Below are 26,123 nucleotides of genomic sequence, written 5' to 3' on the forward strand. Positions count from 1 at the left end.
AGACTCAATTGCAATATGGTGATACCTTATCATTGTATTCTATATCAAACATTAGACTACAAAGACATCATTCTTTGCACTGCAACTGCAAGCGTTATAGAGGCAGTTTCTTTAGACATTCAAAATGCAACGATACTACTATTTTCTTGAAATCTGCTGGTATCCCATCAACCCTCGAGCCCACTGTTCTACCATGATCCCTTGGAAGAGGAGGGATTTCCTAACCTGTGATTTGTCACGATCCTCTTAAGCCTTCCAATATAAATAGGAATGCTCTAGGGACGTCGAAGCAATAAACTCTTTAAACATTTACTATCGCTACTTGCCAACTATACATTCCTTCCATTAATCGCCACCACTTTAACATCGTTCGGCTCACATGTCCTGACTTTTTTTTAAAGATCTGGGGCATCTCTGCTAGGACCGATGATCCCAAAGAGAGATACTACCTACGCCAGAGGTTGGTCCTAAACATAATAAAGTGCAATCATCTTAGCTTTATACTTTCAATGATCGAAACCCCCTGATTAAATATCCTGTGCATAGGATAGGCTTAGGCTATTTTTCTCCCAATTATAACGTTAGCGTTTGGATCTCAAGCAATAAGACAGCAAAAATTAATGACAAAAACACGAATACAGATGTGCAAGTCGAGAAGATCAGTGGCGACCGAAGCAAAAACGGCTACTTTTTAGATGAAAAATTCAGAAATTTTGGCTTACTTAAATTATTAATATTATAAAAATTTTCAATTAAATTTATATTAATTTATCGTTATAATCGTTATTTAAATTATGATTTGTGTTCCTGATTACTAATTAGTGCAATTGGATATTAAACAATTTTAATAAAATTTATATGAAAATTAAGTTAAATCTGAATTATAATATCACGAGTAAAATATAATTCTATAATTTTTAATTTACAGACATGGATCTGATTTTTTTTCTATTATTTTATTCTTGATCATTATTATATAGAATACAATATGTGTCATTGATAGAATAAGATGTGGCTTTTAATCAAAATGAAGATTATATATATTAAATATTTAAAGTCAAAATAATTATAAACGTAGACTTATTAAAATAAAGGTTGCTATTTACAAATGACGATTATTTTAGACGTCTTTTAATGGTTGAGCTGTTTATGTTAATAAAAGTTTATAGGTATAACTCGACGTCAAATTTTTTGTTGAATTATTTTGTGAAAAGAATATTTAGAAGATAATAGGTTAAAACATGCTCCACAAAAGGAAAAACGTCCCCAATGTATGCATAACTATAAATCATTTTTTTGAAATTTAGATTTTTAATAAAATAAAAGATTTTTTTTCTTAAATATTAATAACTATATATAAAGAATAAAACAACGTTTAAATTATTTTGATAAGTCACTTCTTCTCTTTTTCATAGCTCCTCAATTTATTATGAAATATATAAACACGGCCTCCTCTACCCATTAAACAAAATTCATTGTGAACAGATTTAGGTAATATAAACAAGCGATGAAAAAGCCCAAAATTATATAGGAAACAGGGTTAAGAGTTTAAAAGTGTGGGTAAACGGAAGAGAGGAACACCAAATCTTCAATAGGTCCATAAAGTAAAAGCTAATACCGCAGAATATAAATTGAATCAAGCAGATTGTATTAACAATATAAATGGGAAATATATATTAGAGCGTACTACCCGAAAATGTTTAAGCTTGAATAGAAAAAAAATTAAATTGAAGGTACTAAATTTATTTCAATGACATTTTATCAAAATAATAGAAAATTTGGAATCACCTCTCATCGAAATAAAGATAAATTTTTTATTCATAACTCATAAAATAAAAATTTATGATGCACCCATCATCAAATAAAGGAAAATTATGATTCACCTGTCATTGTTGACCAGTATTTAAATACTAATTAAATGATGTAGTTTTTATAGTATTAAGGCAATTTTGCTTTATTTTCGACATTTTAAAATTCATATATATTTTTTTAATTTAATATCAATTCTTTAAATTAATTCAATGTTAACTTTCTCCAAAATATCAGTTTAATATATAAATTTGAGTAAAATATAACAGTTTCACAATAGATATTCCTTGCTTGATATAGATTTCGTAATATATTGTCATCTAAAAAATCGTCAAGACAATCTTATATTAATATTAGATTCCACTGTGAAAACGAATCTGAATAAAAGTGGTGAAATTGGTGATATATTAACGGCAGAGTTGGGCAGGACTTCAAAAAAAAATCTTAGATACAGATACTAGTATCATTTTAAAAATATCGAAAAGATTTTTTTAAAATAGATTTTTTAAATAGTTTATCATTATGCCTTTACCATTTCGGTACATTTAAGATCGTGTCAAAACTAAATAACTTTTTAACTGTAGCTGATGAAAGTATTATTAAACGTAGGATTATAATTGCTTCTAACGTATTTCAGATAGCCCCCATAGTTCAATGTTATTTCTATTATTAAATTTTGTAGCTAAAAGAAGAATAATCATAATTTTTTTGGCCATTTGATGTTAAATCTGATGGTCTAAAAGTTTGATTATGTACTAGTTCTAAATATTATTTTTTATCATCTGACTCAATCCATAAGTTCTTAAAGTATGGATGTGTTAATGATGCCCAAAATGGCTAATTATATACATCACTAAAAAATCGTTTCCCATACCATCTCGACAGCTTTTAGTAAAAGCAGGCAATATTGGAAACTTGAATTTTCAAGTTTGCCTAAGTCCCTTTTAACCACAAATAGTATGGGTACTAACATTCCTTGAAAAAACTAGTTAGCACCTGATTTGTCTAATGCAATTGCTAACGGGTTTAAAACTTTATAATACTCTTTCAACATAAGTAATATCTGTATCTTTTAATGTTGTACTATCAATTTATTTAAATATATTTTATGAGTAATGAAAGCATATTCTAGTATAGGCGATTCCATCTGGTTATGCAATCTAACTTTCAACTACTTTCCTTATCTGTTCTGAAGATTTGGGCCTTCCACATGTATTCTATAGTTTTGCAGATTTTTCCAAAACTCCATGGCTCTGTGTTTAATATCATAAACTATCTTATGTCTAAAGATAGTGTGCCATTTGTTGGGGTTTTGCTTACTAGTTTGGAATTAAGGTGATACTTTACCTTTATCTATTAAAATCATTTTAAATTTTCCTCTATTCATGTTTTTTTTAATGTTTTCGATATTGTGTATTTTTTTACATTCTTAGCATATTAAATTATTAATGCTTTTATCTAAAATTTTTAATTTGTTTTAGAGGAACTTATTTTCATAATTTCAGTATCATTATCTTCATCATTATATAAGTGTTAAACATCCTACAAATTAAAAAATATAATGTAATGGTGGTTTTCTAGTCAGCTACATTAATATATAAAATGTTTTTCTTTTGGTGTTATTCATCTTTATTTTTAAGTTGATTTTTGTTGAACTTAAAATTTTAGCAGTATTTTTATAACGACAGGAAAGAAAGGGGGAAAAAATAAGATTATTTGTTATTATTTTGTCAAGAAAATGAAAATGATATAAGATTCTTTCAAAAATAAAGTATCAGATAAAAACATAAGTAACATTAAATATGTCAAAAAGATAAATAGCGGGATATCCAAAGATCTTGTATTTTAGGTACTAATATTCAGGGTATTACTCTTCTTTAACGAAGAAAGGACCCTATATTAATATGCTAAATAATATTCCATAACCAAAAGAAGTTTTTTAATGCTGTACGTTTCTATGTTTTTTAGTACCTTAAATGGCAATTTAGTTTTGCTTCTATGATAAATCTGTTCCGGTAATAATTAAGTTGTTTTATAATTGATACTTTGAAAAAATGTATTTTTTATATTTTGGACTAATAAAGAGATAAAACTAATGTGTAGTTTATTGGTTTGATTTTCTAGCTTATTTAAAATTTTGTGAGAAAAAAAAGATAAAGCTTTATTTAATCTTTGTATTTTTGGTGCAATAAAGGTCTATGATATCTAAAAATAAACATTTTATCACAACAACTTGTAATTTTTATAATCGTTAGAATAAATGCTCTAATTTAAAAAGTCAAACAATAAAATGATATCAAATCAACAGAGCAATTATTTTAGATAAGATAAACATATCTTCATTTTTATAATACATAATTTCTTAATAAAAAAACAGAATACAATTAAATGTTATATATTTTTCAATAAAATTTCCAATAAATTATTTATTCTTGGATTGGTATTATTAATAAATTTTTGTTCGACCAATTTGAGAGTGACGGATTTGATGTGATCTTTTAAAATTTATAATATATAAAATAGTACTTTAAAATATGTTATGCAGCAAGTTCGTGTAGTGAACAATTTTAAAATCCAGGTACAATAAGAGAATGTTAAAAAACCCAGGTATAATGAATATTCGTTATGAATCCCCGAACGAATAAATTATACCGCGGCTTTAATGTATATAAAATTGTGAATTTCACGATAAATCAACAATAAAGACAATTTTCGAAATTATGCATTTAAAAATACTTTGTATGTAGTTAGATATAGAGCAGATGATTGTGAATCATAATTTTTATTATTGTAACGTATAATATAAAGAATACAAACAACCCAAAATAAATTGATTAATTCCGAATAATTTTAAAATTATAAAATAATAACTAAGATTTTTATTAGGGTAAAGTATAATAAGAATAATAAAAACAAAAAATGTATACTTTTATTTAATAATATCAACATGATGGAATAACTAATGTGAATATATTATAAAGGTTTTTAAAAATAAAAATACAATATTATATTAAAATATTTCCCAACTTTTTAATTCTATCCTAAATTTATCCCATATTTTAGTGAAATTTGTATTTTTTTAAATAAATATTTCAACCCCTAAAAGTATAATGTTAAATAAATTCATTTTGTAATAAAATTTTAATTAAAGAATATATTAGAAATTAAAATTTTATAGATAGTATATTTTCTATATTTTTTAACACTTTTTTAGTGGCAAATTATTTGTGGAATGAATTAAATTATGATTAATTAATATAAATTTTTTATTCAAAAACAAATTATTCGAATAATATTACGAATAATTAACTAACTATCTGATTCATATTTGTTATAAAATAAATCAATCAATGAATTTGGCGTTTTATTATTCCATTTATATCTAATAAAATGGTCGGTAATGAGTATGAAAGCATCTCCCGCAGCTCATTCTTAGAATCGGCTAGGACACATTCCCTAGTTACATTAAATTTATCTACTCTTACAACTAATTTCCTTAATTTTAGAATTTATTCTTTCACACCCTCACAACTGAGGGTATGATTATTTTTATTTAGACTCAGAATCAATAAGATAATCAAAACCATTCATTCTGCATGTCTTTTTTCGCTTATTTCTGGTAATCGCTGATAGCATCCTTAGTGAATAAGATGAAATCAACACAGTAGATATAATCAGAAAAAAGGGATGCACTGTTGGTCTCATTCTTAACTCCAGTAAATCCAAATGTCTGCATGAAACTAACACATTTAGGTTTGTCAGTAGGTGGATTCATTGCAATCAGTACTTTCCTCCATTCTACTCCTGAACTCCTTAAGCTAAGTGACCTTCTTTACCTGATATCCTCGTATAAATAATTTTTCCTACTAAAAAACTCCTTTATCTTTCCACATATATTTTGTGCTTTGGACTCAACTTTCATTTTCAAATTTTCTATGCCACGGAATAAAAGATCTAACCGAAAATATATTGAATTTAAAATTCAATAAAACTAGGCTTAGGCTTATTACTTACCAAAAATGGTTATTTGGAGATTAGATCTCCAACCGATCTAGTTATAAGTTCCTTTAGAGTTATCAATTTTGGCAAGCTACAAACCGAACAACCCCTCTCAACTTCCTTAATCAATGATCAATGAATCCAAACAAGATTTTTTGAATATCCTCTCAGTCAATCTTCAGGTTACCCACGGCATTGGAATTTGTATAAACTGTGCAATAACCTTTCCTCATATATATTCTAGCTGCAGCATCCATACAACAAAGGGGCAAAGGAAGACACAGTTACACTCGAGATTGCGTAAAGGCCGAATTATTAGACCAAACTAATGCAATTTGTTGTTCCAAAGTTTAAATTGACCCAAATACCGGCAATACTTCAATCACCTGAACATTTTATATCTGATGGAAAACATTTGATGAAATAACCATGATCCCATGGGGAAGGGACCAATTTCTATTATTAAGCTATTTTTGAATCAATCTATTGGCCCTATTAAACCAGACACTTAACTTACTCTAGCAAAAGGAAAAATTTATTATTTCCAAATATACGAATTTTCAAAAGAACAGACTTTCATACCAATTATATTCTATTTAATATTCTTTGGCAACTTGCATCCTTTTTTAAAAGATTTAAAATTTTACATCCGCAAGTTCTGTGGCGAGCTTAGATAAGGTTTACTATTACAACAGGGGCTGGCCATAGTTATCCTTAAAGTAAACTACATTCGTTTCATCAGAAGTCTACTTTCCAAAGAAGTTTAGACTTACTCTTTCTTCATTACTTTCTTCTCCGTTTGATGCTATATCTTCGTAATATTTAAATAATAAAAAATATACTATTATCAATTTTGATTAACTTATCATTTTACGCCTATTCAGTTATATTCATCAATGTAAAAGTATACAAATAATTTATTTATGTAGTAAAATCGTTGTAATTTTTTTTTCTTCCAAAAGTCTTTTTTCGTGTAGAATCCCATCTATTAATGATCAATATAAATTGTTAGAATATTATCATTTATTTAGTTAGTTTAAAAAATTTCAATTTTATTGGAAAATTTTATAATATTGGTTGATAACCTATATTAAAAAAAAATGAAAAATCGGTCCAATCTATATAAAAAATGTTGCACCCTTACTAATTCATAATAGCATTAGAAAGGCTGATTAGTATTTGTATGGGGTAAAAATTTATAATAAGGGTCATAATTTGCTAAAATATATGAAAATGATTAATATAAATTAGAGATCAGTAAAGCCCAGTCCATTAAGATTTTTTGCACAAGTTGCTCAACCCAGCATTTAAATATTTGTCGAGTCCAATAAATTTTCTTATCAATTTTCCAGCCCATCCCATTAATTTTTTGTATGAATTTTCCAACCATCATCAGGCTGGACTTGGTCCGTTAATTTTTCTGTATGAATTTTCCATCATTATGTTTATATCTAATCATTTCCCTAATGTAGGCTTTTATATCTCTATTATAGCTATTTCTATAACATTCGTTTAATATATTAATTGCATTTTGATATAAATGTGTATTATTAATTGGATCATATTATATATAAGTCTGATTTTATATAAATTTATTATTTTGTATAAATTTACTATTTTATTTATAGATAATATTTTAGTTAGACAGCTCTAAATAAGCACATAGTAATTTATTTTCAAACAATAATCAAAATTTTAATGTCCATGCTGGTATTTAAATTTTATGAAATGTCCAACCACTTAACTAATAAAAATGGGGAACAAATTCTTTCATTTTATATATTTACTTAATTTAGTTAGGAAGTTCTTAAAATGAAAAGAAATAAGGTCATTATTGTAATTTAAAATTATCAAAGATTAAATTCAAAATAGATAGACATTAGAGGTGAGCGCGGGCTGTGAAATAACGCGTGACGGGCCTTCCCAAAATTTTTTCCGGGCGTGAACATAAATTTCCCGTGAATCACGGAAATTTTAATTTTTTTCTTTATATAAATTTGCAATTTTATAATTATAATATATATTTTCTAATTTAATTTAGTTCCTTTTTTAAAAAGAATAATTTTTGAAAACCAAAAATCTTCCGCATTTTGTAAACAACATCCGGTAATCATGCAACTAGTTCTATTTTATTTTTATGCTTAGGTGTTTAATCGCGAGACATTTTGCTAAATATTTAATCTTTTTACAAAAAAGTCAGAGATCTTTACAAATTTTACAAACTAGGCTAAGAGTTAATAAATGTTGGTGGGACAACAAAATATAAAAGATATACTTATGAGTTGGAAAACTCTCATGAATACTATAGTTCCAAAAATATCAATGAGATTATGATTAAAAGCACGATCAATAATAATTACTTGTCTTTAACCACTGATTTTTGGATGGATGACTATAAAAATCGAAGTTTTTTAATCATTACAGGACATATTATCATTAAGGATTTTGAATTAAAAACATTTATTTTGGCCATAAGGGAAATAAAAACAGGTGACAATATTAAAAGTAAGTCAATTTAATTTTAGAAGAATACAGAAAAGTAGAAAATTATTTATATATAGTTGTGTGACTGATAACGGAGTAAACTTATAAGTGTTCAAAGATGACGAAACGCTAGCATGTATATGCCATATACTAAATAATATTATGCATTATATTTTTGACTGAAATAGCCTTAAAAATAAATGGTTTAAAAAAAATATTACATATTCCAAACAATCTACAGCTAATAGCAAGCTAAGCCACACCCTTAAACAAGATGTAATAACGAGATAGAACTCTGTATATATAATGATACAGAGTTTCTTAAAATCATATTTGAAATACATGTGTACTTCAAGCAAGAATTAAATAGATTAGCCACAATTGATATCAACATCATCGGCGTGTTAGATAAATTTTTATCAATATTTAAAGAATGCTCGGATAATCTGGGCGCAGATTCTCGTTCCACAATAAATGAAGTTTATCTATGGAAAAAAAATTAGTAAAATTTTGTTAACCTTCTGAACGTGATACAATAATAATTAAAACCTTAAAAAAACAGAACAAGATTTTATTAGCCACTACATAATGTAGTCTTAATTCTAGATCCGAATTTCAAAAGTCTTAAGTTTTTAATAGAAGAAATTTAAAAAAACCGTGAATTTTCGGGCGTAAATCAAAATATTGCCTTTCGTGAGCGGGCGGGTCGGGTCGAATTTTTTTTAGCGGTAAGCGTGATTTTTTATTACCACCATGAGTGGGCGGGCCGTGAATAAAAAATTAGGCCGACGCTCACCTCTAGTAGACATTGCCCAGCTAGATTAGTTAAATTTTTTGGAACAGCTAATGTGATGTGCTTTCTCAATCCCAATATAAATATTAATAATTTGCACTAGAAACATCAAGCCCACAGTAAAAAAAAATTTTAGGCCTATATTTAATATTTTCATAAAAATCCCAAGTTCATATCCAAAAATTTAATTTATTGAATTTAATACAAATAAACAATATATAAGTGTATTTAGGCAATCTTTTAGTTTACAATATTGAAATTTATTAGCAGAAGAAAAAAATTGCAATAGTTTTTTAAGTTAGCAACTATTTTAAATAAGCTAAATTTAAATAAAATACCATTTTCTGAATCTCCTTGATAAGCTAAACATGATTGTGCATTCATTTTTTGAAAATAATGTACAAGGGTGTGTAGGGGAATAGTCAAAAAAAGGAAGTGTTTTTTCAAAAGCCCACTAAGTTATTAAAAATTTATAAACTTAATATTAAGATTTTCTAAATCCTTTTAATGAGCTGAATGTGATTATGCTTTCATTTTTTTTAAAAATACTGTATATTTTAAGAGGGCACATATTTTATTTTAAAAATATTTTCTCAATAATTAAATTTTTTTTTAAAAAAAATGAAACTACCATTTTCTAAATCTCCTTAAAAAGCTAAACATGATTCTGCATTCATTTTTTAAAATAATATAAATTTAAGAAGGGCACATATTTTTGTCAAAAAAAAAGAAAAAAAAAATGTTTTTTCAAAATTCCACAAAATTATAAAAAATTTTATAAATTTAATATAAACATTTTCTAAATCCTTTTAATGAGCTGAATATGATTATGCTTTTATTTATTAAAAAATAAGGTATATTGACTGAGGCTACATAGTTTAGTAAAAAAAAATAATATGTTTTTCCAAAAGACCACTAAGTTATAATATTATTTTAAAATGTAATTTTAACATTTTTTGATTCCTTTTAATAAGCTTATATAATTCTGTGTTCATTTTTATAAATTAAACTTCTTTGATAGAAGGCTCATAAGAGCACATATTTTGGGCATGACTAAAATACGCGTCCCCGGTCAAACGGGTTTAATTTATATAATATTAATAAAAAATCTTATTTAGCTTTATAAGATGAGTTAAAAAATGTTTTTTATGATTTTTTAAAAAAATGATAACTTAGTAAAAATTTAAAAAAATTATTGCGTCCCCGGTAAAGATACAATTTTTTCTTAAAAATAAAAGCAGATTCATATTTAGCTCATTAAATGAATATAGAAAATGTTTTTTATGATTTAAAAAAAAAGGATAACTTAGAAAAATTTTTAAAAAATTATTTTTTTAAATGAAAAATTACGCGTCCCTGGTCAAGATACATTTTTTTAAAAAAAATAAAAGCAGATTCATATTTAGCTCATTAAATGGATACAAAAAATGTTTTTTTTGATTTAAAAAAAAGTGGTAACTTAGTAAAATTTTTAAAATACTAATTTTTTACATAAAAAAACTACGCGTCACAGGTCAAGATACAATTTTTTTTAAAAAATAAAATCAGATTCATATTAAGCTCATTAAATGGATACAGAAAATGTTTTTTTTGATTTTGAAAAAAAGTGGTAACTTAGTAAAATTTTGAAAAAACACTTTTTTTCTTCATTTTTTGACTAAAATACGCGTCCCCGGTCAAGATACAATTTTTTTTTAAAAATATAAGCAGATTCATATTAAGCTCATTAAATGGATATAGAAAATGTTTTTTTTGATTTTGAAAAAAAGTGGTAACTTAGTAAAATTTTGAAAAAACACTTTTTTTCTTCATTTTTTGACTAAAATACGCGTCCCCGGTCAAGATAGATTATTTTTATAAAAATGAATATAGAATCGTGTATAGTTTTTCAAGGAAATCAAAAATGAAGAAAAAAAGTGTTTTTTCAAAATTTTACTAAGTTACTACTTTTTTTAAATCAAAAAAAACATTTTCTGTATCCATTTAATGAGCTTAATATGAATCTGCTTTTATTTTTTTAAAAAAAATTGTATCTTGACCAGGGACTTTCATGTAAAAAATTAGTATTTTAAAAATTTTACTAAGTTACCACTTTTTTTAAATAAAAAAAAAACATTTTCTGTATCCATTTAATTAAATAAGAATCTGCTTTTATTTTTTTTAAAAAAATGTATCTTGACAGAGGACACGTAGTTTTTCATTTAAAAAAATATTTTTTTAAAAATTTTACTAAGTTATCATTTTTTTTAAATCATAAAAAACATTTTCTATATTCATTTAATGAGCTAAATATAAATCTGCTTTTATTTAAAAAAAAAAATTGTATCTTGACCAGGGACACGTAGTTTTTTCTTGTAAAAAAATAATTTTTTAAAAATTTTATTAAGTTATCATTTTTTTTAAAATCATAAAAAACATTTTTTAACTCATCTTATAAAGCTAAATAAGATTTTTTATTAATATTATATAAATTAAACCCGTTTGACTGGGGACGCGTATTTTAGTCATGCCCCATATTTTAGTTATGATAAAAAAATTATTTTAAAATTTTACTATGTTACAATATTTTTTTTAAATTAAAAAAAAACATTTTCTAAATTATCTTATAAAGATAAATATGATTCTATATTAATATAATTTAAATTAAGCTTCCCCAATAAAGAGTACATATTTTAATCTTGCCCAAATAAATTTATTTATTAAATCATAACTATTACTTGATTTGTAAATATTGTAAATGATGACATATATGGTTAAAGTAGCTATAATTATTTCTTCATTTACTCTTTAAACAAAAATTATTAAATATTAATTTAAAATACATACCTTCCTAAACAATGTAAGTTAATGAGCTCAATGCCATTATTTTTTATAATATGTTCACAAATTTTGGCATCTTTTAAAAAATATTCATATTAATAAAATATTTTATTACCAAAACAAAGATTACAAAGTCCATTGATGGAATATGTTACTAAATATTCATTTTTTTCATCTAAGTTATCTGAATTAAAGTTAGAAAATAAAAACATAGAATAAAAATACCTAAAAATAGTTCAATTATGTTTAATTGAAAAATATAATCATAATTTAAAGGGTCATAAGAAAAATTTGCTAAATTAGCTAAAATTTGTTCTTTTGATTCTTATATAAATATAATAAATTAATAATAATAATTTTAAAACCATTATCCACCTTTGATTCATATTCTGAAAGTAAATTTTGCAAATATTTAAATCTCTGTAATAAGTGCATTTGGTTGATATGCTTAGGTTTAAACATAAAAGAATATTTATTACAAAAATCCAAAATAAATAGGTATGATTATGAAAAATTCATCATATAAAAGGGTTGAGTATGCTAGTTGGTCTAAATATTAAAATAATTATTTATCTAGATGTAATAAAAAATTTTTGTGTACCTGAAGAATCTTTTGATGTAGTTTTTTTACTTTTAGTTATATCCATCTATAAATATACCAAAAGAAAAAGTTTTATTGATATAACAAAATGGAATTTCTAAAATAAATTATATTTTATTAGCTAAAAATCTAAAATATTTAAAAAAATACAAATATATTAAATCTTCGATGAGAGAAATGATTGACGTTATGTTTAGAATAAATGACAGACATCATATTTTAATAAGAATAGCTTTAATTTTATTATATATCATATTTCTATTTTAATTGTTTGACAACATGAATCGCATGATATGTCAGCGTTCAGCGCAACATTTTTTAAAAAATATTTTACTACATATTATTTTTACTAAGAAAGCGAACATAGAGCCTGATAAAATGACAGGTGATTCATAATTTTATCCTTTATTTATTTGCAAAGGAAACAGAAATTTTCCTATTTTGTGATAACCGTCTATACTTTAAGACTTGGTAGTTATCGCTTATTACTTGTAGAACTATTTAAAATTAATCCAAATATATTATTAATTTAATCAGATTCTTTGAATCAAGGTAACTATCACTCATTTTATTTTCGGATCTGACATAATAACTTTATTAAGGATGGTAAATGTTTAAATAATGTAATAATTATTAATATATTAAAGGCCTATCATTCTTCTTTTATAAATGAAGATATATCTATATGTAATATTGCATTACTTCCTTTACGTACCACTTTCAAGGGGCCAGCGACAAAAGATGGTTAATTTATAAACTGCAATTTTTATTAATTTTACCTTGAAAGCTGATTTAAAATATGATGTAATTGATGAAGCATTATATTATTTTAAAGCAAATATTTTCCTAAAAAATTTTCCTATTCAAGTTTGATTATAATAATTTCACATATAATTCTATATATCAGAGCAATGCTGACAGAGTTTTGATATATTTAATGTTATATGTCTCTGAGTGTCTAAAGAAAATGCAAAAGGTAAGAAAAACTGATAATTTACTTACTAATTTATCTGGAATGTTACCAGAATATACCTTTATATTTATATATCTTAACATACACTATTATTTGAAAATTATAAAAGTAAGCTGAACCCTTATTTTTAATATAGATGATATATAGAGATCTAGATTTACTTTTCCTTATAAAGTTACTGGGCTCCTTTATTTCAAACTAAATCACATTTTCAATAAACTCAACTTTTATTTATTGTATAATACTAATTTTTTAAAAAGTTATATGTATTTTTAGCCAAACCTAGAGCTATAATTAAAAAATTTTTCATAAGGGTCCTAGACACCACATTTTTTTGCATAATAATTATCATTCACCTTTGCTTGATGTTGATGAACTCCATCTTTATTTATGACTTGGCATGGACAAGGGCGTTTTGCCCCCCCCCATCACCACAGGACTACCAGGGCAGAATAGGCAAAAGAGAATTAATTTAAAAATAATTACTTTTCTTCCAATTTTAAAATTATTTAGCATATACTATATATTTTTAACAAATCTAGGTTGGGACTTGCAATTAGTCTCTCTTCAGGCTGATATAAACGTAGAATTTTTAAAAAAAATTTAAACTCACTTAAAAAGTTGGGCTTTGATTGGTTACAATATTGAGAATAGAAACATCAATTATTTGCCTGTTATCATTCCTGATGTTATAACTGCTAGTAAAAATATAGCTATTTGCCTTTTTGCCAGTTTTAAGATAAGATTGGCAAATAACTAGTTTATTTAAATTATGAATTAGATAATATATAAAAATATTCAAATGCACTACAAAATATTAATAATTGGTGAATAACTATAAATTAAATTTTTTTTTTACTGTCAAGCCCAGACCGGCTTGAACTAAAAAAAAATTTCAAGCCTTACTCAGGATTTTTGGGCATGACTAAAATACGCGTCCCCGAAAACTACGCGTCCCCGAAAACTACGCGTCTCCGGTCAAACGGGTTTAATTTATATAATATTAATAAAAAATCTTATTTAGCTTTATAAGATGAGTTAAAAAATGTTTTTATGATTTAAAAAAAAATGATAACTTAGTAAATTTTTTAAAAAATTATTTTTTTACATCAAAAAACTACGCGTCCCCGGTCAAGATACATTTTTTTTAAAAAATAAAAGCAGATTCATATTTAGCTCATTAAATGAATATAGAAAATGTTTTTTATGATTTAAAAAAAAATGATAACTTAGTAAAATTTTTCAAAAATTATTTTTTTAAATTAAAAACTACGCGTCCCCGGTCAAGATACATTTTTTTAAAAAAATAAAAGCAGATTCATATTTAGCTCATTAAAGGATATAGAAAATGTTTTTTTTGATTTAAAAAAAAGTGGTAACTTAGTAAAATTTTTAAAATACTAATTTTTTACATAAAAACATTACGCGTCCTCGGTCAAGATACATTTTTTTTTAAAAAAATAAAAGCAGATTCATATTTAGCTCATTAAATGGATACAGAAAATGCTTTTTTTTATTTAAAAAAAAAGAGGTAACTTTGTAAAATTTTGAAAAAACACTTTTTTTCTTCATTTTTTGACTAAAATACGCGTCCCCGGTCAAGATAGATTATTTTTATAAAAATGAATATAGAATCGTGTATAGTTTTTCAAGGAGATTCCGAAAATGGTATTTTTTAAAAAAAAAATTTTTTTTGACTAAACTACGCCTCTCCGGTCAAGATACATTTTTTTAAAAAAATAAAAGCAGATTCATATTTAGATCATTAAATGGATACAGAAAATGTTTTTTTTGATTTTAAAAAAAAGTGGTAACTTAGTAAAATTTTGAAAAAACATTTTTTTTTTTCATTTTTTTGACTAAAATACGCGTCCCCGGTCAAGATAGATTATTTTTATAAAAATGAATATAGAATCGAAATTATTAATACCATTTTCGGAATCTCCTTCAAAAACTATAAGATACTCATCTTATAAAGCTAAATAAGATTTTTTATTAATATTATTATAAATTAAACCCGTTTGACCGGGGACGCGTAGGGACGCTTAGTTTTCGGGGACACGTATTTTAGTCATGCCCGGATTATTGGATTTTTTTTTGGCCTTGTCTGGATATTTTTTGATCATTTTAAAATTGCAAATTGCTTGAATATATGAAAATATGAAATGAATATTAAACGTTCCTTTTAAGATTTACCCACTCATCAATTGATATAGCTATTTAAGAAATTTTGGCCATCTCAAATTTTATATTTTTTTAAAATTCTGGCGCTGATTTTTAAAAATATATCATTCCTTAACACAAGCTGGGTTCCAGGACAGACCTTCAGGTCTCTGAATCTATAATTTGTAAGATGTCGATTTTTTCTAAAAATTTGAATTGTAAAATTGTTAACTTTTGCTTATATTTTCAAATAATTGCTTATAGTGATTTATTTTACACCAATTTAAGGAGAGGAGAATGGGGGTGGGTGTAAGGGAAATTTTTTTTATTAGCCTAAAATGATATTTATGAAAACGGAGATTTTTGAAGAAAGGAGGATTACCCATTCACCCCCCCCCCCTCTGACTCTGCCTATGATATGTTATGACAACATTTGTAATGTATTTTTAAAAAAAATTAAATTATTTAAAATAAATTGCTTATTTAAAACCAAACTACTTATTTTTAGGTTATGATTTTTTTTAGGCCATAAATTAATCAAAATGGGTAGTATTTTTCAGGGACGAGAACCCTCCTTCTAAAAAAAACTAGTTTGGGTTCAGAGTTTAGACTAGAAAAATAATGACTTATTAAAATTGTTAAAATAACAGAAACATCATATTTTTTAAAAATTTAATTTGTATCGCCATAAAAATAATTTATCATCATAATTATAATATATTATGTATAATATACAAACAATTTTAAAAATAACATTATATTTCTATTTTAAAAATTTTTACGAAAAATGGCCGACTAGTAAATATAACAAAAATAATTACTAGAAAATGAACAAAAAACGTTTTTTTTAAAAAAATTAGTATTTTTTGAATAAAAAAAACAATTGTTTTATATAAGAACTCTTTTTAAATAGGAAGTCTTTTAAATAGGAAGTCTTTTATAAATAAAATCATAATTTACATGTTTTTATATTATATTATTTTTAACATATAATTTAAAATTTAAAAAAAAGCTTGAACCCTGAACACTAAATTTTAAAAAAGGGTTTGGGTTTGGATTCAGCTAAATATAGAGGGTTCGTGATTTGGGTTCGGATTCTCGTCCCTGGTATTTTTATTATAAACGAATTAATCTTTTGGGCGTTATTTATAAATTATTGGACAGTAAATTTATCGAAATTGACAGTATTTTTTAACAAAAAAACAATTTGTGCAGTATTTATATAATATTTTGTAGTAAAAAAATTAAACTGAATTTTAATTAAAATTTTATTGTATAGTATTTATTATACAAATATCTTTTTATTATGAGCTATCAACAGGGTTGCCATGTCTACCCCCCCCCCCCCATCAGCGGGAGGCTCCCGCAATTTTTTAGTTTACACGCAGACATCTCTAACCCACAAAACTACCGTAATTGGAAATCTCCCGCAAAAATCTACCGCAATTTTTTTAAAAAAGTATATAAATAATAATTTAGAGAGACATTAATGGATTATTTTTATATTTTTAAAATAAATTTTAAATATTTATTCGAAAAACATGTCTAGTTAGTAAATTTCTTTCTATCCTGTTTTATTTCTTATCCAATAATAAATCAACATCATTTAATTTATATAAGTCAGTACAGGGGAGTATATCAACATCGATTGCAATACAAAAATATTCTCAATAATAATAAATAATACAGATGAAACTACATTTGCGGAAATCGTATTCATCTATCATGTAGTTCAACATTCACAGAGCTATATCATCACAATGTGGGTCGAATTTTTTTCTCATGATATTTAACGACTCCATTATAAGTGCAAACCTTACTTATGGCAGAACAAAAATGAGCAAGGCTATCACAAGTGTTTTAGAACCTGAATCCTAGAGGTCAATTCTAGACGATTTGAAAGATGGGCATCCATATGCAATTCTAACAGATGAATCTAATAAGGGAAATATTAAAACATTTCCCTCGATCCTTCGCTTTTAAACAAGAATAAGAACATTTCAATAAATTAAAATTTTTCCCTCGGATAGTGAAAAATCTAACGATGTAGCTAGCCACATAATAAATATAGCTGATTTAAGGTTATCAATGGCATGCCAGCTTTCTGCGCTTATAATGCCTCTAAAATTTTGACCAAAACCAAAGTTACCGATTTGAGGCAGCACAATAATGAATTAATACAAATTGGCTGTATATGCCACATACTGCATAATTCTTGCAAGAAGGCAATGAATGTACTATCTGTGGATGTAGAAATAATTGTGATGAAATGTTTTAACGAATTTAGTTCATCAACTAAAAGAGTTAACGAATTAAAAGAATTGGTGAAGTGGTCTGACTTGGAATGGTGTGAGTTGTAGCGATATGTACCTATCAGGTGGTTATTATTAATACCTGCCATTGATAGAATTAAAATTTAACTAACCCTTAAAAAAATATTTCTTAAATAAAAATTTTAAAAGCTGTCCTAAAATTTTGAAAAATTTTTTTGAAGGTGAAATAGCAGAAGCTTATTTGGGATAAGTTTCACATGTAGGAAATCAATTTCATGCAGTTGTTGCAATCAGAATATTCTTTATTAAAAAAGATTCACAGAATCATGCAACAGGTTCATCTCTACAGTTTAAAATTGATAATAAATTTTATGGCGCTATTGCTAAAATTGTTATATTAAAATGTTCAAATAATACTCTAATTAATATATAAATATTACTAACCAGCAACTGGGCAGAGGGCAAAATTTTTTTTTTTAGCAATTTTTATATTTCTACCGCAATTTGAAAATTGAACAAATATGTTATATGAAAATTAATATCAAATATGACGTTAGTGAATTAAATAAAATATCAAAAATATTATTAAGATTGCAGTTTTATTGAAGATGATTTATATATATCTTAATATTTAATTAAAACTTACATGTTATTGTACAACAAGAGCCCCATTAGTAATTATATAAACATCACTTTTATTATATGTTATCAAGAATATTTTTTGAAAATTAAAATAATATATAAAAATTAGTAAATTAACAAATATATCATTTATTATATCATTTGAGCAAATCTAAAATCTAAAAAATAGAAAAAAATTTATAAATGTTACTATTTAAATAATAATACATATTAGTGTACAAGAGTTTTTTTTTTAACTTTTGAATTTATTATTTTTTATAAATTTTCCAAATCATTTTAGGGTTGAAGCCCATTTTAAATATCTATTTTGACATCATTAGACACTTTGAGAATTCTGGTTTCAATAAATTTATGAGCATGATATTGTTACATTATCATCATTAGAATTATAAAAGAAATATATTTTTGCACCACATTGTTCTCCTCTTCTTTTTTTACTAATACATCTAAAATTAATTTTCTTACCCTCTTCTGTATCATTTTTATATGGTTGTCCCCAGGAATTACAATTTAGATAATCCTGGACTTCAGAATTTTTGAAGCAATATCTTTTATTTTTTATTTTTACTATTACCAGGTTACTAGATGAATCTGAATAATATTCATCAATTGGTTTCATTAAATTCATTCTAAAAGTTAGTGTTAAAAATTAAAACTGCCCAAGTAAATATAAAAACTGGAAAATTATTTATTACCTGACCAAAAATTTTAATTACCTTTCATTTTAAAACTACTTGTTTATTTTAAATACTGCCAACTCAATAAAAAAAGCTTGAATATTGAATATTAACTGCCCAAAAATTTAAAATGTTTTTCCCCCTTCCCATTTAATTAAAATACTGCCATTTTGATTTATTTTAATGCCCATTTCTTAATAAAAAACTGCATGAATAATTTGTTGCCTTTTTTATAATTTAGTTTCAATAGGCTGTTTTTTTACTCTAACTCATTTTAAGCCTTTTTAAATTTAAAAATCTGATTTTACTGCAAATTTATTGCAGCACTTTTAGAATACCTAATATATTAATAACCTTTGAATATTTTATAATTTGTATAAAAAATCTATGAAAAAAAATAATATAAATTAAATTAAGTTGAAAGATTTATAGCAAAATTATCTAAAAATTATAAATTAGCTTTTCTAAACATGTTGGAAATACTTTTTTGGTAAAATCAGATTTTTAAAATTTTATAAAAATACTCAGAGAAATAATTTAAAGTTAAAAAATAAGAAATTGACTGAAAAACATATTGAAACATATTACTAACATATTTGTAGAAATTGGCTTGGGTTCGATTAGACCAGAATTAAATATGTTTGGTGGTAATTATACTTGGCTATTTTATTAATTTAAAATAACGTTACAAGTAAAATTAAAATTCTTAAATTTATAAAAGTCAAAAAATCGGAATTTTATCAATATTATTGATCTTTATGTAAGTAATTTTGTTTTTCTTGTTAACATGAAAGTAAATTTATGTTTTTTATATATAATAAAATATTGCCACAGAACAGTAAAAAACTAAACATTTTAAATATACATTGAACATATTATATCATAACAATATTATATATATTAAATTTTTTAGTGCCTTAATAAAAATCAAGCTTTTCAAGAAATGCATATGTTATCCAACTCAACTTTTTCCATTCCTGGTGATCCTGATTTCCCCTTAAATCCGGTTTATGCGAAACCTAAAAATAGAATAGATGAAGGTATGAATCAATTTATTTTACTTTAAAATATTTATATAAGATGTTTTAATCAAAGATTGACGATGGCATTTTCCCCTTCCTTTCTTATTCTAGTCAAAATGAAGTTCCATTGCAATTTTGGAATGTTCCTGATAAAATATACCTGATGTTATTTCTATTTTTAAACACATTATTTATTAATCTAATTCTTCGATCAAAGGGCATTTTTTATGAACCTGAACCCTTTTTTAAACTTTGTCAATCCGAACCACCCCTAGTTTTTTGCAAAATTCTATGATTGGTTTGGTTTATGCTAATTTTATTAAAATTCCTTTTTATTATTTATAAAATATATAATTATAATTATAAAAAAAAGATTTTTTTTTCATATTTATTTAATCATATGATTTGAACTGATTATGCATTTGAATAAATTTAATATGGTGAACAAAATATAATTAATATAATATTATTTAATTTCATAAATATAATCTATATTTATGAAATTATAATACATTTTGCCTTAGTATCGTTTACAGAGTTGGATAAATTTACAGATATTATGTTACAGATGGTGTAACATTATATAATGTAAGAACCTATTATTCTATCTTTTTGAAAAGATAACTAAGAGTTCTATAACCTTTATATTTTTTTGAGTAACATAAAAATTTATGGTGTCAACTGATTGTGATGATATAATTGCGTAAAATGATGAATTAATACAAAAGTGCACTGATACCATTCTTTTAGCAATTACTTATACCATACTAACAGAGTATCAGCTAGGGTTATTAAAAAAACCCGGTCGATTTTTAAGATGGACCCGATTAATTTTTGCCAAACTAATATTATATAAGCTGGTGATTCGCTGATATATGGCAGAAAGGTTTCGACCTCTATGTGCCAAATCGTAAGGCTTACATAATATTATTTTGATTAAATCTTAATCGGGTCATTTTTAAAAATCGATCCGAATCGGGCTTTAGAACAAATCTAGTCTAGTGTCAGCACATATTACCGACACCAAATATATTATGGTGTAGAGCTACTCCGATCCACAAATTTTTTATTTATCCGATTCGATATTTCCGGTATTACTACAAAACCGATACAAATCCTATATTTAAATTGATAGATACCCTCTATATTTGAATAAATGCTATATAAAATTAATATTTTCTATTCAATCAAGAATTAAAGTATATTTTTATTCTCAAAAAGTTAATTATCTCATTTAATATATGGGCAATGTTTATGGCTGAATGTTGTGTCGTTAAATGGCTCGATTTAGCCCAACGTCCATCAAGATTTTAGCCAAAATATTATTACTCAAGCCTCAAAATTTTGACAATAGATGTCCAAACCTTTCGGCCAACTGTTGGTAAAATATTCAAACTTGGATAATTTGCTTTTGGCTAAAATCTTGAGTTATCCGTTTAAAAACACTAGCTTAAAGTGACTCGTTAGATATCTTAAATCATATGCAGATATAACAAAAAAGAATTGTTAGCTACTCTATCATTTAATATTATTATGAAAATATTGACCCGATCCTATTAAAAAACACGAAATATCGGTGCCGATCCAATATTGAATATGGGAACAGCCCTAATATAGTATAGTTATAAGAAGAAAATCAAGGATATAATTCACAACTTATTATTTTTTTATTTATTTATCGTTTATAATTAATTTGTGAAATTCATATCAAATTAAACGAAATAGGAAATAAAGATTAACATCAACAGCACCTTCTCTCATTTTTATCAGTTAAATGTAATAATCTTATAAAATTTGTTTTTTTTATTTAAAAAAAGAAGCTAAGATGGAACAATATTTTACATTTAACTACCAAAATTAATATAGAGAGCATCCCAAAATATCATGAACAATAGATAGAACATTACAATAATATAAGAAATAAATAAACAGTGGATAATAAACAATAAAAAAACTAGGTTTAACATATCGCATGACTTAATCTTTATAATTAGATTGTGTATGAATAGGTTTTCAGGGAAATTTTATTTCGAGATGTTATTTTTTGGGTTTTTATCCAGGGAATTATTTTCTGAAAATCTTTTTATTTCTTGAACAATGATATAAAATAAATATCAGTATATATATATATAGCATTAACCAGCCTATAAAATAAGCGATCAGAAACTTAAAAAAGTCAAGATTCCGAAAGTGGAAAAGTGTTATGGGGAAAATATATTAATACTAGCATTGCTTTTTGAATACCAAACTTATTTAAATTTAATATTTTAGAAAATTTAAGAGGATATTTCCTGCAATTGCGCCAAGAAACGGGTATGAGACTCATTGAAAAGGTTTTTGAGAATGCCAATTGCAAGCCAAGTAAAGTAAGTTAATTTCCATTTACATAATACTAATTTATACTTTAAATTAATGAAGGTCACTGTTCAGTCTAAAGCCGATTTTCAAAGACCAAACCACTTTGAAAACCAAATGGGACCATGGATAACATTATAAAGGCCAGAATCGGGCCAGTTTTTTAAATATTTTTATTATTATTTCTTATACAAAATTAAATATCATTATAAAATTTAAATTTGCAAAAATAATAAAATATGATAGATAGAACTAACACAACTAAAGGTCAGTGCGGCCCATTGAAATTTTTGAAAAGATTTTTCGGCACTACCCAACCCATATAATAATTTTGAGGAGGAAAAATATAAAAATTTGCCTAATTCTTTGTTTAAAAAAATTCTAACTTCTTGCTTGGATCGTTAAAATATTTTGCACAAGTTGCCTGACCCACAGATTGTATGCACCAAACAACATTAGTTTATCTATATTATAAAATATTATTCATTAACATTAGATTTAAAACTTCATTAGATATTCCATTTTTAGTTTGGTAATATAATTATGTTCCTTGTTACTTAACCTCCTGCTTAGTTATTTGAATGACCAAATAATCTCTATTAGATATACTAAGTATAAGGAAACCTATATGCAAAAACATAGGTGTTTTATTATGGCATATCCATGTGAATCCAATATAGGTTATGAATTTAATATACATTTGGCCATAGATATAAACTTATCTTGTAAATTTAACGTTAATGGCAAATAATATTTAGTAAGTGTAAATAATATAACAAAAATGAAATTAATTAGGTTATAGCATTTGAATAGATAATAAATAGTTGTATTCATTGTTTTTTTTAACAACCACTTAGTAGCTCATAACTCCGATGAAGCGTATAAAGAACTTATTGACAATCACCTTGTGAATCCAAACATAAATCAGTTATTATCTGCAAAAACTAGTATTTACCACGATTGAGGTTTCAGAAGCAATCAACTCTCTTCCGATAGACTCCGCTGGAGGGATAGATGTCATCAGGCTCCTATTTCTTTGAGATTTGATAATTATAGACAATGCCAGCTCGTACATATTATTACAAGCAATATCAAGTCAATGAAGGATTACCACGCAATTTAATACTTTTATTCGTTGGTGTTCGACTAATGGTAACCAGATCGAGGCATTCGACTTGCTATAGAGCGAATATCCAGAATGATTATTTCTAAAATAATATCAAAATGAATATAAGATTCATTATCAGATTTTGGCATCTTACAAATTAGGATTTAAGATTAAAGGAGGCTGCGAAAGGCACCCGAACCTCCATCAGTCAATAATTTAACATAAAAGCAAAATCGTAAACTATCAAACCAAATATTCCCAAAATTAACTGCTTCAGATCACTAGGGTTCTTATTCTTATTTCCTGAAATTCTCTGATTGGAATAACACCCATATTGGAGGATTTGTTAGAATACATGGTTACAAATTACCCTTCCTAAATAATCGGAAGGACTTATCTACGCTCTCCTTTACCTCTATCAATCGTTTCATTCGTATCTTCTATCAGTGAAATCAAACAACTGAGGATTCGTTACACAATCTCATGTTATCTAGTTTGTTGGCAAATGTAACAAATTAGCACACAAAGTTTTCTAAATGATTGGGATTTAGCTAATGTGCCACCCTCCGTTGACTATTTATTTTAGGGTAATGACACAGCAGCTTACAAACCTCCTTTCATTAGTTATGGATATATCTAGTTATGAAGCTAGAAACCAATCCAAGCAAAACAACATTCTGTAGGAAGCTGAATTTAGATAGGCAGTGGTAATTAGACAAGTAACGCAAATATCTCAACCTTTAAAGTTAAAAATGCAGGTCACAAGTACCAAATAGCAAGATTACCCCACTATTATCTTTTTAATAGATATAAATACTTAATAAAATTATTCAAAAAATACTATAAGGATTTTTCAATCATTAATATTCGACCTGATGGGTATACACTGATTCATGGGACAGAGTTAACATATGTATCGTGATTTCAAATGTAGCGACATTAATTCCTTCTCTCTCCCCCCGCCCCCTCTTCCCACTTGAAAAGCCTAAAATATTCCTACATATCTGTTGATAGCATATTCATTCCGCCAGCTGTATCAACCTCCAGTTAGAAAAGAGGCTAAATCTTTTTAAATTTATGAATCAAAAAATAAACAATCTCGGGAGCATTTAAAATTCAAAAAATAAGCTATAAAAACGACGAAAAATTATAATGATTTTTTTTTTCAAAAAAATTACATCTTGCTCTTATTGACTAATTTAATTTTTTTACCTTTTAGTAGGTTACGATATAATTTTCTTACTATATTTGAAATAAATTTTCATGCAAGTAAAAATATAATTTTCAATTGGCCCGAACCGAGAACAAATTGCATAAACCTAACCAAACCACAGGACCCATTCAGCCACCACGATTCGGTCAAAAGAAAACTAGACCGCTGACCTTCATTAGTGTAAATTAACCTGAAAAAAATTTATTCATTTTTTTTAAAAAATACTGTGTTATTCTTTTCCAAGAAACGTATAGTACTATATAAATATAACAATTTTTTATTTTTATATTTTATAAATTTATTACTTGGAAACAGTGGTGGATGTGTTTTTGTAGACGAAAATTTCTTGATAAAAGTTTAGCTGCTCCTGGTGAATAGAAATGCCATTTTTTCAATGTATTAAAAGAAAGCTACATTATATTTGTATATTAAAAAAAATTAAAATGTAATTTATACATTATACGCGAAACTTATTTATTTTATATAATATTGTAATTATATTTTCTTTATATAATGGTACAAAAAGAATAAATATACAATGAAACCTCAAAGGGAGGAAATTGTTTTCTGGTAAATTACTGATTTTTCGTTATTTGTCTTTGCATATATCATTAGTAAGATGTAAGAAATACATTTAAATTCATATTTATTAAAACTAATTATTTAATAATATATTATCTGTTACTCTTAATCTAGTATAGTTTATATTTAAAATATAAACTCATATACAAATTTACTATAAATTTGGTTGATAAAATCATGCTTTTGTGTTTTATTGTCAAAATAATTTGTTCGTGTAATAAATCAATATCACGTAGTCGGCAGTAGTGATCTGCATCGGGCCTAATTTTTCAAGCCCGGCCCAGCCCGTCGGGTCTAATTTTGCAGATCTTCGGCAGAACGACTTGAGGCACAAATTTCAAAACTTATGCCAATATTTAGTGTCTAGTTTATGTCTAAATAATCTTTAAAGACATCGCAAGAATTAAGGGTAGTGAGCTATAAGTAGGGAGGTAACATGGAAACTATGAAATTTCCAAGATTTCCCTATAGTTTCCCCAATTTTTATTTTGTTATTTTGATCAAATAATCTGGATTTTTACAATATTTTAGTGAAATATTTTTCTTCTTGGTTCATATATCATATTATGTTTTGTTTTTGTTTGTAGGTTCATTATCGATAATATATTA

General features: G+C 25.5%; 2 protein-coding genes across 6 annotated transcripts in view; one reads left to right on the forward strand and one right to left on the reverse strand.

Annotated features, from left to right (window-relative positions):
* The window catches only part of LOC135925504 (secretagogin-like), a 40,798-nt gene extending 28,130 nt beyond the window's left edge, over positions 1-12,668 (reverse strand). For 2 of the 4 annotated variants that reach the window (XM_065460867.1, XM_065460870.1), the window contains exons 1-5: positions 12,507-12,668; positions 12,131-12,454; positions 12,021-12,089; positions 11,912-11,981; positions 11,803-11,870 (exon numbers count right to left, since the gene is read on the reverse strand). In XM_065460867.1, the coding sequence (XP_065316939.1) occupies positions 11,803-11,832 (30 nt within the window). In that variant the 5' untranslated portion in view covers positions 11,833-11,870; positions 11,912-11,981; positions 12,021-12,089; positions 12,131-12,454; positions 12,507-12,668. The remainder of the gene's footprint in view (positions 1-11,802; positions 11,871-11,911; positions 11,982-12,020; positions 12,090-12,130; positions 12,455-12,506) is intronic. The other 2 variants (XM_065460868.1, XM_065460869.1) reach the window with 2 other exon arrangements.
* A 385-nt stretch (positions 12,669-13,053) lies between these two features.
* Positions 13,054-25,472, forward strand: LOC135925490 (actin-related protein 2/3 complex subunit 3-like). 2 transcript variants are annotated; one of them, XM_065460845.1, is made up of 7 exons: positions 13,054-13,112; positions 13,154-13,250; positions 13,294-13,373; positions 13,414-13,482; positions 20,148-20,274; positions 22,528-22,622; positions 25,248-25,472. In XM_065460845.1, the coding sequence occupies exons 1-7, from the start codon at positions 13,110-13,112 to the stop codon at positions 25,308-25,310; spliced, it is 534 nt and encodes a 177-aa protein (XP_065316917.1). In that variant the 5' UTR covers positions 13,054-13,109; the 3' UTR covers positions 25,311-25,472. The 2 variants fall into 2 exon arrangements, with proteins under 2 accessions (XP_065316917.1, XP_065316916.1); XM_065460844.1 differs by lacking the exon at positions 25,248-25,472 and adding an exon at positions 22,675-22,883.
* Positions 25,473-26,123: the final 651 nt, after the last annotated feature.

This window comes from Gordionus sp. m RMFG-2023, chromosome 2 (genome assembly GCF_954871325.1).
Source record: "Gordionus sp. m RMFG-2023 chromosome 2, tfGorSpeb1-WG-v2, whole genome shotgun sequence".
NCBI classification, from domain to species: Eukaryota; Metazoa; Nematomorpha; class Gordioida; order Chordodea; family Parachordodidae; genus Gordionus; species Gordionus sp. m RMFG-2023.